The 14,974-nt window shown below is 43.8% G+C and overlaps 1 protein-coding gene across 1 annotated transcript in view; it reads left to right on the forward strand.

Annotated features, from left to right (window-relative positions):
• LOC138298109 (C-X-C motif chemokine 10-like) overlaps positions 1-14,974 on the forward strand; it is a 132,805-nt gene that overhangs the window by 83,709 nt on the left and 34,122 nt on the right. Inside the window, exon 3 of the mRNA XM_069236849.1 lies at positions 4,916-5,005. Within this exon, the coding sequence (XP_069092950.1) occupies positions 4,916-5,005 (90 nt within the window). The remainder of the gene's footprint in view (positions 1-4,915; positions 5,006-14,974) is intronic.

Raw genomic sequence — 14,974 nt, forward strand, 5'->3', positions numbered from 1 at the left:
GTCTGTAAGGGCCTGCGGTGCCACCTCATCGTCGAGGGAACAGTTGTCTAGAGAATTAACCAGTTCATCAGGGGCTTTGAGTACCCCCGTCAGCTCCATCCACACCCCAGCGATATTCTGTTTACAGTGGCCCCTGGTGACAATAGTATGGAATCTCCGTCCAGACGTCCCTCCATGAAGATAAAGCAGCCTTCTTTGTCTATGACTGTGCTAAGGGTCTGGAAAGGAGTGCCGGTTGTATCCACAGCATTGCCCCTCAGGCATAGGCTGGTATGTTGTGCCATGGATGGCACCTCTCCAGCATTTGCGAAGACGCTGCAGCTCACAGTGTTAAGTGTGTTTCTTGTAGGAAGCTGATTTGTGCTCCTTGTCTTTTAACGTAGAAGTAGACAGCATAGTGTTGTCTGGCCCTGTACATGCCCCTGACGTTCGAGGTAAGGAACCATATGTTGTGTGTGGAGGCCATGGGGTTCAACTGGGTGGCATGACAAGGGTGGGGTGTAGGGTTAGGGCTGAGGTATGTGCCTGCTTGTGCCCATAAGATGAATGGGAATGTCCAGCTTGTTCTAGGGAGGGTAGGAAAACAACATTGATTAACAGCAAGAAAAACCAGAACAAGAGCCTGCAACCTTACGCTGCACATCCAAACAATGGCTCTTAGAGCCAACTTGAAGAAGAGGTCGAAAGTTGCATGCCAGCAACCCGGATATGTATTCTGTAGGGGCATAAGCCACCTGAAGGAAGTTGCAAGCCTGCATGAGTTCTTGTTTGGTGTTGCACTCAGTAGGAGAAAACATGAGTTACAGTAGGTCTTCTGCCGTCTGTGGTGTGATCTGTGTGCCGGCAAATAGACCCTCCAAGATTTGATTGCTTGCAATTGTATTGTCCTCACTGTCTGAAGCGTTTGCCTCCGTTTGTGGTGTTGAGGCTGTGTTGCGGAGGGCAAACGCCACCTCTATTGCCGATATCTGGCTCAACGGGAGTTCCTGGGAGAAGGGGCGCACGCATCTCCAGAGGGGTGACCCCGATGCTGGCCCCACTGGCTTCCCCCTTTGGGTCATTGTGCGGTGCCACTCCAGGGCGATGGCGCCTGGCTTCTTCAAAGTGAACTTCCACCCAGTCCCAAGCTGCCTCCAGCTCCGTAAAGAAATGGATGTGTTGATCATGCATGACCTTCACTTTGGCTGTAAAGAGTAAGGAGTGATGGGTGTTAAGCTTGTGCAGTTTTTGCTTTACTGACAGGAACAAAGAGCTTGGTCGCTGTGTTTGCACCGTGAAGTTGAATTCAGTCATGGAGCCGGTGCCCTTGGCCCCCTCCTGCATATCCAACACACTGATGTTGTTGTGTCAGGCTCAACCTTCTGCGTCTTCGGCCCTGTGTTCTAGTCATGATACCCTGCCCATTAGGTCCACTGTGGCCCGATCATGGGTTGTAACTTGAGGGCGCATTTGGTGATCACTTGTTCAATTTCTGAGACCCTCATTGTGAGCTTTCTTTGGTCACCTCTGAGGAGTCCAAGTTCTTCATGAATTTCTTCAATGCACGCAAGGATTCGATTGCCTGCAGGATGGCGTCGAGTTTAGGCATCAAGTCAGGAGGAGCCGGGGGCTACGACAGACTGGTGCTCCACCCCGGAGGCGGCGAGTGACTTGACGATGAAGGGCACAAGGCAGTGTTCCCCACCGTCTGAAGCGCCATTGTGGAAGCAGCGGGAGCCTTGAGTGTTTCCTGGGTCATCTGCTGAGACAGTAGTTAATAGGGTGCTTTGTTGGGTCCAGGCAGGTGAGGCTGTGCCAGCGTAGGTGGTTTGGCCCCATCAGCCAAACAGAAGTTAATGATGCTGAGTTTGTTGGGTGGCTACTTTTAATGTGGCCTTGTGCGCTGATTTTATGGCCGTAAGCTGAAGCCACTCGGGTCAGCAAGACGGTGTTTAGGTAAAGTCTCTTCCTCCCTGTCTGTTGCCTGCAATGGGAAGGCAAGAAGTCAGGATAAGTCCTTCTCTGGCAGAGGTGCTGAATTGTGTCTCCTGGCTGGTAACAGGTGAGGCCCAGATCCGTTTGTCCCTAGGGGGCCGGCAGCATGCCAACCATGCACCAAGTAGGTGCCTCGTGCTGCTAGCAGTTGGTCGATTGTGGGACTCCCAAGTACTCCACAAGAATGAAGGCTGGGTCACTGCCATCTCTTGCAGTCCCTGGTTCCCATCCGGATCCCTATATGGGGTCCTCGTTACTGGCAGAGGGCGTAGGGATGGCAGCAGGACCAGACAGGCCTCCCAATGAGGTGTGTGACTGGAGCGAGTGGAGATTGAGGCCTCCGAGCCCACCCGAGCGGCTCCCAGTGGCCAACACATGGAGCTGGCCCCCCCTTCTCAAGCCAGCCAGCCGAGTACTCCTCAAGTGATGATGGTCCCCAGGGTAGGGGAAGCAGATGATAAGGGACAGGAGGGCAACCACTGGTCCCAATGGGCCACTCGGTTACATGACAGTGAGGGCAGGCCGCATGTGAGTCTCCTCGCCCTTCACCGTGATGTTGGATCGCTGTTGCATGAGGCCGGCCTATCTCTCCCCCAGGGCAAGCAGCCCTCCGGTCGCAGACCACAGCAGAAGTTGTGCCCCAATTCCAGGCCAGCAAGGGGCGGAAGGAAGGATGAGGCACCCGGCAGGCCCCCAGGGTCCTCCTGTAGCTTGAGGTTGTTGTTCCTGCTCCACAGGGCCGTCACCCAGGCCCCCGCATAGACCATTCAGTCGGTCTGCTTTCCATTGGCAAAGGTGAGAGCGGGCACCCACCCCCAGGCCAGCGCACTCGAGGGTTGGTTCGCAGCTGCAGGTGGAGACAGTCCGTGTCAGCGGCAAGGAAGTCCGAGGTTGGAGGGCACCAGTGGCCCACCCCTGCAATCTCTGGGTCTGCGGGCTCACTCCGGAGTCTTCGGTGTGCGGGCCCCTGCAGCTTTACAGAATTATGCCGGGTTGCAAGGTTGGCAGTGCGAGAGCTCTGCCATCGTCGGTGGCTTGGCCAAGCCCTAGAACTGAGGGTCACGTTTTTAGTATGACAGTCTTTCATGATCCACCTAGCTTTAATGGACAATGGCGAGCATTTCTTTAATGTAACTAAAGCATTGTGTTATAGCCCATTGTTATTTGAAGACAGCACATATTCTATTGAAATGGGCAGTAAGTTTGCACAGGCATACAGTTTTGTTTTGGTAAAGCCACATTACACAGAACTGATAATGTGTGGAAATCTGGTTTCTGGGAATATTTATTATTTGTGCATCACCAATTAAAGTGTCTTGATTTGTTCTGATCCCATTAAAATCTTTTTTTCTATCACCCTTCATAATTACAAAAAGATGTGCTTTATTTGTACTTTCCTAATTGCTGAATTTGTTCAGTTCGCTTACAGGTACTTACACTTTGTTGTGCATTAGGAAAAAATTACATCCTACATCCTTTCCTTTCGAACTTCATGTACCTCAGCAGGATTGTCACATAATTCACTTTACTTTTCTTTCTTGGACTAGAAAATGAGAGGCGTTCGTAAACGCAGTCACCTCGTTAAAAAAAAAAAAATAACTGCAGAAGACAACCCTGCCATTTGACCTCTTCCTTTGAAGTGCAGCAAACGTGACATGATAAACACAGAATCTAAAGGCATCTTTATTTATTCCTTGGACTTTGCTGACCCACTAAAATGTGGGTTGTGACCCACTGCTTGGCAAAACACTGTTCTCGACATTTGCTTGCTTAACTTTGTAAGGAGCTTATCCATTGCTCTTTTGACTAGTTAATCACCCAGTTCCTAAAATATGGTATGAAATAATGTTGAAGATAGAATTAGTTTGTTTTACCTCAAATAAGCTATTACTTAAAAAAATATATATCTATTTCATCATGCAGGCAGAAACAAGTTGACAATGATTGTGTGTACTTATGTATGTACTTACATGTTTTTGTCAGCAATATGCAGCAAAAAAAACTGAATTTTAGGGTTAAACGTGTACATAATTCAAATACCTGATTTTCCAATAGGACCCATGGTTGTCATTTAGGGGTTGCCAGGGGTCACAGGTGTGACCCCTGGTTTGCCCTCTGCGACTCCTGGCACTGCCTTTGCGACCCCTGACCTCAGAGGTGGCAAAATGAGTGCCAAGAACCCAGGGATAGCTTGCATCACCATCATCAGGCTCCAGTCTCCTTGTCTGCTCATTTTTATCACATTAATAGTGATTAATAATCTATCTTTCACTTTTAATGTAATCAAAAAGAGGAACAGCAGAATCTGGAGGGGAATCCCCATTGGCATGTGAATTAAAATAACTTTCAGTATATTTTATATGTGTGCATGTGTGTGAGAGAGTTTGAGTGAGAGTGTGTGTGTATGTGTGAGCATGTATGTTAGTATGTGGGATACTGCATGTGTGTGAAGGTGAGTGAGTGAGAATGTATAGGTGGATCAGAGTAAGAGTGAGCAAGAGAGTGGAAATGAGTAAGTTAAGGTAAGAGTGAGTGAAATTATTATGATGTCATGAGGGCTAATGTCATGTGACATCACTTCCTGTAACATCATTAAGGTCAAACGGTGTATGATGTAACTTCCGCCACCACCGACATTTTGGTGAATCGACACCCATGATTGAATTACTCTGGGTTTTGATTTATCAAAAGACTCAAATGGAAAATCAAGGCACAATACAATTCTCTTATGTTATCTGGACATATCTGGTGTTCATGTTTCAGAACTCTCCTTCCAAGCTTTACTTCTTATCATCCAAAACACCCCACCACTCACAGCTTGAATGCCAGGACAATTTGTTTTCTGGATCAGATCTCCACTAATCATATTTATTCTATTGGGTGAAGTTAAATTCAATGACTGCTGTAACTGTTCTCTGAACTCTATTATTCTTATTTTTAGTGCGACCATGAAAGCGTTTGGGGAGAAGCGATGTCTCAATTCAGAATCTAAAAAAGTCAAGAAGATGCTGAACAATCTTATGAAGAAAAGGTTAGTCTGTGTCTGCTTACAGGCGGCGTTCACCTATCCTTGCAGAACCCTGAAGTTTTCTGTGTAGACATTTACAGTGAAAAGTATGGCACTATCTATGACAATAAGTTCCAAATAAACAATGTTAGGTAGAGCCTGCAATGGCGCATATGCTGCATGTGGTTTTGTTTCAGAGATGTATTGTTTACAATAAAGGGCTTGAACACCCCCCACCCCACATGGCTTACTATTTGTTAATTTCAGTGTTACTCTTCTTTGCTGCCTCTAAATTGGCCAGTGCAGGCAAAGCATTACTTTTGTTCCTTTCTGTGGAGTATGGACCAAGCACAGATTGATTAAACTTAATTAGTGTCAGTCCACAGCTCGCGCTATAATAGAGGTACTATTTCTTCTTTCCCCTCCTGCACATCCCTTCTCTGTGTTGCTGCCCTATCTGCTGCTCCCTCCTTCCTCCCCGCACCTTTCTTGTGTTTATTTTCCCCACTCCCTTTGATGCTGCTCCCACCCTCCTCCCCCGCTCCTCACTTGTGTTTTTCCACCCGCTTTTCTTTTACATAGCGTGGGCTGATGACAGAGGCCCACACAAGATAAGGAGGGTGACTCCTTTGCAAAACTGTGGGAAGCTAACCCATGAGGAGTGCTTACTAGCATGGCCTCACAGACATCATCTGTGTGGAGGGTGGAGCTGAGACCCAGTGCTGGAGACCTAATCAGGGCCCGTGGGGCTGCAGCAGATAAGGGGACCACAGAGTGGGGGCAATCTCTCCTGATATGGCACTATCCTGCTCTCTCCCTAGCACAATTAATCTGCTGAGTGCCATGCATACATCTTTGCACCATAGTAACAGGATGTGTGTATGAGTCTAGCATTGGTTTTGTGCTGGATGGGTACCCTTCCATTACAAAATACTATGCTTAGGTAGGTTTAACAAATTTTCCACTTTGGATGGGTGCTGTACACTGCAACGCCCATGCAAAGTGGGCAAAGTTAGGAGAAATAAAAGCATTTCTCCTTTTAATGCCTGCTTGAAATTGGCTTATTGACTCAAGGACTCTCTTCTTAGATACATGGTCTCTCTCTCTTTGTGTTTTGTGTCTGCTCTCACTTCCCTTCCACTGTGTGGTCTTATGTTCAATATACTTTATCTTCGCCTTACATTTTTAACCTCATTGACAACTGAAGTCATGTTACAAAAAGTGCACCCATACACAACAAATTTTTGCTGTACCATTGGGGCACTTTGGTATTACAGAAGGAGCTGCAGTTAGTGTCTTCGCTGCCTGGGCATGACTGTGCCAAGAGGAGCTGTTTAGTACCTCCCTTTTGGTGCTACACACTCAGTAAGGTGCCTGTCTACACTGGTGGTTCCCCTTATTTATTTCGTGTGCTTCCTGTTTTTCTGGAAGCTGGTGGCTTCCCAGTACTGAGGCCTTGCCTGAGGCTGAGCACTGTCCTCAAGTTTGGAACTGGTCTGGTGAGTGGCACTGTGGATTCACTGATGGGTTCGTTCGATTAACTCTTTGTACTCTGGAATCGGGTCCTTGCACTAGATGGGCAGATGCAGAAAGCAGAGATGCTGGTGGTGATTGATGCAGCCTCAGTCACACAGACACAAAACTGCTGGACTGCAGAGATGGAACTTGTGTGGTGTCAGCAAGTCACATAAGCTCCACAGTCCAGTCGCAGGGTATACTAAATCTGTTCATACAGCTGTCACTCCCTCTTCTCTCAGTTTCTGCAACCAGGGTCATATAAGAATTGACAAATGGAAAGTAAAGACTTATTTCGTCTTCAATAACTGGAGGTGAAGTCCTCCAAAGCCTTGTAGCCCAATAGAGCTTTTCGGCAAACAGACAGCCTGAAACATTAAAAATAGTCAGCTTCAATTTTCCAAATCCTGTACTAAAATCTGGGACCATCGAGCCAAGGTTGGGGGCTGAAGCTCTGCAAGGGCTTCTTCAATTCCCATATGATTCATGCAATGGGTCATGTTTATAGAGGTCCAACCATCTTAAAGTCTTAGGGCCTAATTACGAGTTTGGAGGTTGGACCACCAAACCGTGAAGGTGTCAGTCTCAAAAAGACTGCCGAGTCAATGGTCTCTTACCAGCCGTATTACAATGTTCCTGCTGGTCCAGAGGCAGCGTGCTTGATGGCCATGGCCCAACAGGGGATGCGGTCAGCAATACAAGGTATATTTTTACATTTGTGTCAATGCAGGTGTGTACATTTTGGCCAAAAGGTAAACATATGCATGACGCATGTGTAAAAATATGTGGTCATATACAGTTCCGTTGCTGGTGACTGGGCCATATATGCCCATTCTAGTCAATGGCAGGAAAGTGCAAAATGTACTATATTTTTTCTTTTTTTCAGGAGTGCAGATGCTGCTGTGAAATGGGGGCTGGATGAATGGGCCCATGTTCGAGACTGAAGGGAAAAGAAGGAAATGGGGGAGGTAGCACCCCATTTCCTTCAATTCTGCCATCTCTTAGCAGGCGGTCCCTCCTGCCACCGTCAGCTCTGTGGAACAGCACATCAAAATGTACAGGGTGGAACCCTTGCCTATACCGTTCTGTGACGGCTGCTTTTCCCCAGCTGCCATCAAGGCGGTAGGTGGATGGCTAGCGGTGTCGGCAGTACTCTCGCGGTCTCTGGTTGAGCACACAGCCAACATCGTAATACGGCAGTCAGACTGCCAACATGGCGGCGGTCAGACCGTCACCATGGTGGTCTAGTGACTGACAAACTCATTATTAAGACCTTAGTCTGATAATCTCCAATAGGCATGTGGGAATATCACAGGACCTAACATGCATTGCCAATGCTAATAGGTCAGGCTTATGAATACAAGTGACTCTTGTGTCACTGATCGGTTTAGGCACTCAATAGGATATCATCCATGTACTCAACCACATATCTTTACACTCTTGTATGCATTCACCCATCCACTGACTCATTCTTGCATTCACCCTGTAACACAATAAAACACTCACTAATTCAACAACATATGCACAGTAAAAAAGGAATACCAGTACAAAAAAGAAATCTGATGCCCTTGAAACATTGCAGACATATGCTTGCAATAGTGAAACTAAACAAAATGGTGGGTGCAGTGATTAATTTGTAAAAGAAAGGATACTTGTGCCTGAAGCATTGCTTAGAAGCCTGCAGCAGATTCAAATAAACGTGGGTGCTTTGAATACTAAGGCTGGTAGTCTTACATACACCTCATAACTCATTAATCGACTACCAGATACTCCCTGCCTCTTTATCTCACCCTCACAGGTTCCTGCTTTCGTCCTGCTGTTAGTTGTAATGCATTCTCTCCTTAGATTCTCTGATTCCTGCTGCTCAGCCAGTGTGTGAAGTCATGGAATGTTGCTGAATGCCTGTTCACGTGCCAGTTAGAGAGAGTGGGATGAGCAGTAAAGATGCTGCTCCTGATGGGGTAATTTACTATGTAACCCGTAATCTCTTCAATAAACCTACAACCTGTTATTCTACATGCACTAGCTACCTGACTCCTGCTTACCAAGAAGGATACTTCAACTACAACACTTCCTTTGTGATTGTTTGGTCATCTTTTTCTTCCTTCGTCTTCCCGATCTGTTTGTTTTCCCTTCCCTTGTGCTTGGTAAATTTATGATGCAGAAAAATAAGTGCCAGTCCCCAAAACTAAGTGCCAGCGCCCGCGCCAACCATCCGCTCAAATTAAGCACTCAGCGAATGTCAGTCTTGCAGAGATACTGCAAATAGTGTCTCATATTAAAATTCCAGCATGGCCATCACTTATCAAACAATATGTTGGCTATTTTGGATAGGTAAAACAATTATACACTATGTACAACAGCATTCCATTATGGTCTCCAGGTTTAGAGGAAGTGGTCACATGAGATGCGGCTCACTGTAGATGAAATGAGTGATAAGCCAGTGGTCCGTTAGCACTTCCTAGAAAACTCTAGTCTCATCATCAGAAATATTAAAATAAAAAGAGGAGAAGAAACAAAATGAGAGGAGAAATAAAAAAGGAGACATTTGATCAGAAAAAGCCATGATGTGCAGGACAAGAGACCCAATGACTAATGTGGAGGGAACCATTATCCCATGCAGTATGCTATCATGGATGAAAGGAAAGAGTAAATTACACTCAATGGCAGAAAAGAGGTGGCCCAGCCAGTTAGGCCTTTAACCTTTACCAATGGTGTAACACTATATTCAACACAGGCCCACCGAAAATCACAATTATGTAGTATTATACAGCATGAAACACAATATATAGCCCCTCTCACGAGGGCCTAATAGAATTAACAGACTGAAAAACACCAGGATTGTCAAAGTTGGAGGCCAATGTCAAAACCCATGACTACTTCGGTAATCTGTGAGAATATGTAACAAAATACCTATCGCCTATCACGTAATTTGATAACAGACACCTTTTAAAGGCTTACTGGTTTAAGAACTGCTTTTCACATGTAATAACCTAGACCAACTGCTTTTGCCATAAAGGTTCATAATAAGCAGACCAGATCTATGGGTTCATATATGATGCTTCCCAGTGCCTACAGCTTGTCCCCATAAACAACTGAAGCCTACGTTTTGAGCATGAGGTTTCTCACAAGGCAACCATCGGACACAGTCATAAAATTGGAAAGGAATTCAAAATTGCAGTTGGCTACTCAAAATGCCATTTCTCCTATGACGCCTAACAGGGATTCTCACACAGCATACCCTTCTATATTTATCTTTTATGACATGAGGTAAGCAACATCAAAACCGTTGCATACTATTGTAATCTGTGAGATTTGGTGTAACAAAATACCTATTAGTTGGTTTTAATATACATTACAATCAACATTTAAATGCCTATTTACTTCAACATATGCTTTTCACAATACATATGTCAGACCTAGTGCCTTTATCATAATATGTCATAAACTGATCAAGCCTATAGGCACTATTCAGCTATGGAAGACAGTTTAAACAACAATACAGTGACATTTGTGTGCCCCTTAAAGTTCAAGCTGAGGTAGCGGGATAAATAAACAAAATGATTACAGCTGCATCAGGGAAGACATTTTTTTGTGGAAGCTCACATATTCTCCAGAATCAAAACATACTTCTGACTAACAACATGTGGGCGGAGGCACATCCCTTCTCTAGTGTTTCTGACATAATTTGTTACAGCTGTGCTGTCAAGCCAGACAATAAAAACTAAGGGGCATATTTATGAGAGGCTTGTGCCACCATTGCAACACTATTAGTGGTGCCGCGGTGGCACAAACCTTTCAACGGTATCTATGATGCCATGCAAAGCCACTCTGCGTGGCTTTGAATTGCCTCATTCATATGTAGTAAGGTAAGGCAGCACAAATTACTGAATTGCCTTACTCTGCAGCAGGGAGGCGTTCAATGAGTGTTGCAGTGGGTTTTCCCACGCAAATCCCATGGGTTTTGATGCATTCCCAGATTACAAGGATTTGTAATCCCCAGGGCAGGCGTAACAATTTTTTTAATTTGTATTTCTCCTTGATTTTCCCTCTTTTCCTGTGTGCTGCATTTTGCAGCACACATGGACAGAGGGCAAATGCCTTGCAGGATTGTTTTGTTCAGGAAGGTGCCCCTTCCTGCACAAAAATTATCCTGCTGACAATACAGGCATCCTTGCACCCTGGCGCAAGGGCAGCACATTGTGCACCAGCACAGGGTGAAAGGACCGGAATACAGTGCATTCCTGCCCTACGCCAGATCCCCATAAATGTGGCCCCTAATTCTGAAGAGTAGAGACCTGGGAGCCTGATTCATGCAGAGAATGTGCAGTGCAGAGATTCCACTCCTAGTGCAGAGACTCCACTGTGAGTGCAGAGACTCCGCTGTGAGTGCAGAGATTGTACACTTGCAACTTTACTACAAGTATATTACCTTTGTGAATCGGGCCCCTGAGACACAAGTGAGAAAAGCAATAATGAGAAAGAGAAGGAGAGGAAAGAGGTGAAAGGAGAAAAGAGAGATAAAAGAAAGCAAGATGGAAGGGAGAGAGGATAGCAAACAGATATAGAGGAAGAGAAAAAGTAGATCAAATGTGAAGGAAAGGGCCATAGGAACAGAAAGTACGAATGAAAAGGAGAGGGCAAAGAGTAAGAAGAGCAGAAAAGGGGGAGAGAAAAGGAACAGGTCTGGGGTAACCTGTAGAAATCGCTGATAAACTCTAATGGAGGGATAGAAAAGGGTTGGAGTAGGATGGAGACAGCGTAGGGCATTGGTGGAAGAAGAGATGAAGACAAATTAGAAAGAGAGGCCATGAGGTGACACACCATGGTTGAAAATAGAATGAAAAGAGTGGGGAAAAGATAGACCATACAGCAAGTATGAGGGGATAGAGAGTGGAGAAATGGTAGAGGACACACAAGGAACCAAGGTTAGTTATCGAAATGGACTGTGTATGTTGAAATTGGACCATTGCCAGTGGTGGAAGTTGGCTCTGACTGGTGGAAGTGTGCCAGGCCAGTGATGGAAGTGTACTACCATTAATGGGAGTGAGCCAATATAATAATGGAAGTGGGCTGCAACTGGTGGAAGTGGACCGCGCCAAGTGTGATGTGCTTGATGGATGTGAGTTTAAGTGGCATTGATTCTGGTATTTATATGTGCTTAAATGGAATCCCACTATATATTAGACAATGGCTCAAATGGGCTTAACCTCAAGAAATGATGAGAGTAAGGGGAAGCTCATTTAGGAGTGATGTGCCTACATGCCATTTCATGATGATGGGATAGGTAGAATTAAGGCATGAGAAGGGGAAAGGCAATAGAAATGTGCAGTACTGTTATATCCAGTGGTGTTTGGAGTGAGAGTCCGAACCAGGCAGTTGTTTCTCGCAGGGGGGTTCTCAGTGGATCCCGATAAAGAACTCCCTTCTTATCTGATTGTTTTATGAAGTGTCTTGTGCAGTCAGTCAGCTTTTTGTTGATTTAGACCTTAGTTTGTAAACAATTCTACCAAAGCCCAAATTACTATAAATGTATGATAGAAGTAATCAAACTAACAATCAGATAAAAACAGGTTAATAACTATACAGTTCCTTTAACCTTCTACATAATAACACACTTTAAAGTCAAGTGCTCAATAACATTTCATACATAGCTCTCCTAATTTCCAATAAAAAGGTGGCTGCTTGTCTCCTATCCCTAACATCATATTTCCTTAAGATGGGTCTCAACAAATATTTCTGTTCTAAATATCACAGACAATCTAATAAAATATGCAAAAAATCATGGTATTTTTCATACCATATTTACAAATATTATTCCCTTATGAGAAAAGCCTCTTGACAGGCAAGATTAGAAAACATTTTAAGGATTCGTTAGGTAGATTTTCTAAATATTGAAATATTTTGTCCTTCATCCAAGATGATCTCAACTGACACATGGAGCTCTTGTCCTCCATGTATCTCATATTATACTTTGCCAGATTTTTTGCTAGCACCTGAATATCGCCTTTACAAATAATTAATGGCTGCTGCACATTTTGTGTTTTTGCTAGCCTATGACATATTTCATTAAATCTTGCTCTCAAAGTTATCACCTGTTTAGGATCTCCTTGTGACATAATGTTGAAACGTTTGGGAAAGCACCATGCTCAATACATTTCCAGAATCTAATCACCTAGGCAAAAGCTAGGTAGCTCTGGGCAGTTAGGCCTGTTCCATCCTGACAATTTGGATCATAGAGGAGTGGGATAAGGACAAAAGTCTTTTGAAACATCTACCCTCCTCTAGATCCCAAGTTGTTTTTCCAGTTAAAAGAGCGCCTCAATTCCATAGTGAAACTGGGGCAGAATCATGTTGTGATAAGCTGCAACAACAGGTCATAGGGCGGACACACCATACTCCTTACCGAATTTCTTAAGACCAATTTTGTAATGCCTCAATGAGGTCTTTCCATACCAATTTTCCCACAAGCCACCTCCCCAAATTTGTATATCTGTTGAAGGCTCTATTTCCGTATTATCAAGGAGCCACTTAAACGTCTGATTCTTATTTCGAAACGGCAGCACTTTTGTTTTGTCCAAATGCATTATCAATGTTTCTTTTTACAATGGTTTGGAAACACATCCAGTTTTCCCTGCAAGATGATTTCTGTCAAATCCATAATGACCAAATTGTCTGCATAGAGGAGACAGTGAAACAGGTGCCATTCATCTTCGGGCTAAAACCATTTGGAATTTCCTAGTATTTTAAGTAGATCCACTAAAAATATTGAGAATATCAGTGGTGCCAGAACACAACCTTGTCTCAGACCTTTTTCATATGTATTTTCTGTGAGAGTGGCCGGTGTGTATTTATTTCCACTTGCGTCCAGTTTTTTCTTTGTATTTCTTATAAAATCAAGAGCAGGCCATGTGATATTTCATAGTTTGTTAAGGCTTCCCAAAGTAATTGACAGTCAACTGAATTGAAATGCGAACTGAAGTCCACAAAGCAATAGTACAGGCTTCCTCTTTCCTCTATTGATTATTTTAGCTATGGCTGACTGAAAAAGTGGTCCACAGTTAAATGTCCCTATTTGAAACCCCCTTTGTCCATGGGAATTATTAGTTTATACTCTTCCAAGTCTTTCAGTATGCCCAGCAGAATTTTGAGAATATTTTCCCTCCCACATCTAATAGGTTAATCTGCCTATAGTTTGGGGGGCTTGCATAGCTCCTTTTTTATAGATGGGAATCACAGCACAATTCCAGCTGATCGGGAAGGTCTCTGTCTTTACAATTCTTTGAAATACCTAATAGAACAGACTTGATCACCAAATAATATTTGCTTTTGCTAATACTATGGGTAAATTATCATTATGGAGAACTACTTCCTTCTTTCTGTTTCAGTTTTAAAATATGGCTGGAAGGGGGCTATTCGTAAACCCATTATTATAGAATTCCTCCAGGAACAGTACCCAATACCCAATAATCTTCTACCATTAGTCACTTCAGCTTCCCTTGTTGCACTAAATCCCAAACTCTTTTGGTGTTTTTTTGTCTCGATTATTTCAAACATAATTTTTCAGCACTTTTCTTGATGGATCCTTTCTTTTCTTATTAGCTAATAACCACGTTTACTCTCTGCTTAATGTGGTGAGATGGGCTTCAAACTCGTTATTCTGAGTAACCATTGTATGTTTTCCAGTGTTTTTACCCGTTTGTGTAGGCATGTGAATTCATCATCAAACCACAAGTTTTCCTTCCTTTTTTCAAACATTATTCTATTTTTGTTATTATTGTTATCAATTAAGTTATCCTTTAGGCATGCTACCACCTGTTTGATTATTTACTCATACCAACGGATGAAATTTACGGGTGGCGCTTCATCTCAAATTACATTGTACAGTTGCTGAAAATCTTTTAACAGTGTTAGGTGCCTCTCTGTTATTCTTGTTCCTAAAGGCCTGGGGCCTTAAGAGAAACACTTGCTATGTCTTTGCTGAGTTTCTAAGTTTATCACTAAATGTAGAGGGCAATGGTCACTTCCTTAATTTGAAGCACTTTAAAATGTTCCACATTTCTAGTGACCCAGGCACTCAAGAAGACATTATCAATAGGGCGATTCTGGCTACCATACATAAACTTCTCCTATTGGGTTACACTTCCATTTAACTGACTAATCTAGTAGAAGAAAGGAAGTTTGTGAATGATGTATCCCTTGGGATAACACAACTTTATGGGTATTTCACAGGGCTACTGTTATATGCAAATGATATTTCTTTATACAATAATTCAGTCTTACATAGGATGAGTCTATGGTTAAAATCTCCTATCAAAACAATAAGCTGGTGTGAATGTATGTAGAAAATTCTAGCAAGGTCTTCCTTAACCATTTCCATTTTAGCATCTTATTCATGGTACGCCCCCACTTGCAAATAAATATTTATAACAATTATACACACTTAAGCAAGCAGACCGATGTAATGAAGAATGATGT

This window comes from Pleurodeles waltl, chromosome 1_2 (genome assembly GCF_031143425.1).
Source record: "Pleurodeles waltl isolate 20211129_DDA chromosome 1_2, aPleWal1.hap1.20221129, whole genome shotgun sequence".
NCBI lineage: Eukaryota > Metazoa > Chordata > Amphibia > Caudata > Salamandridae > Pleurodeles > Pleurodeles waltl.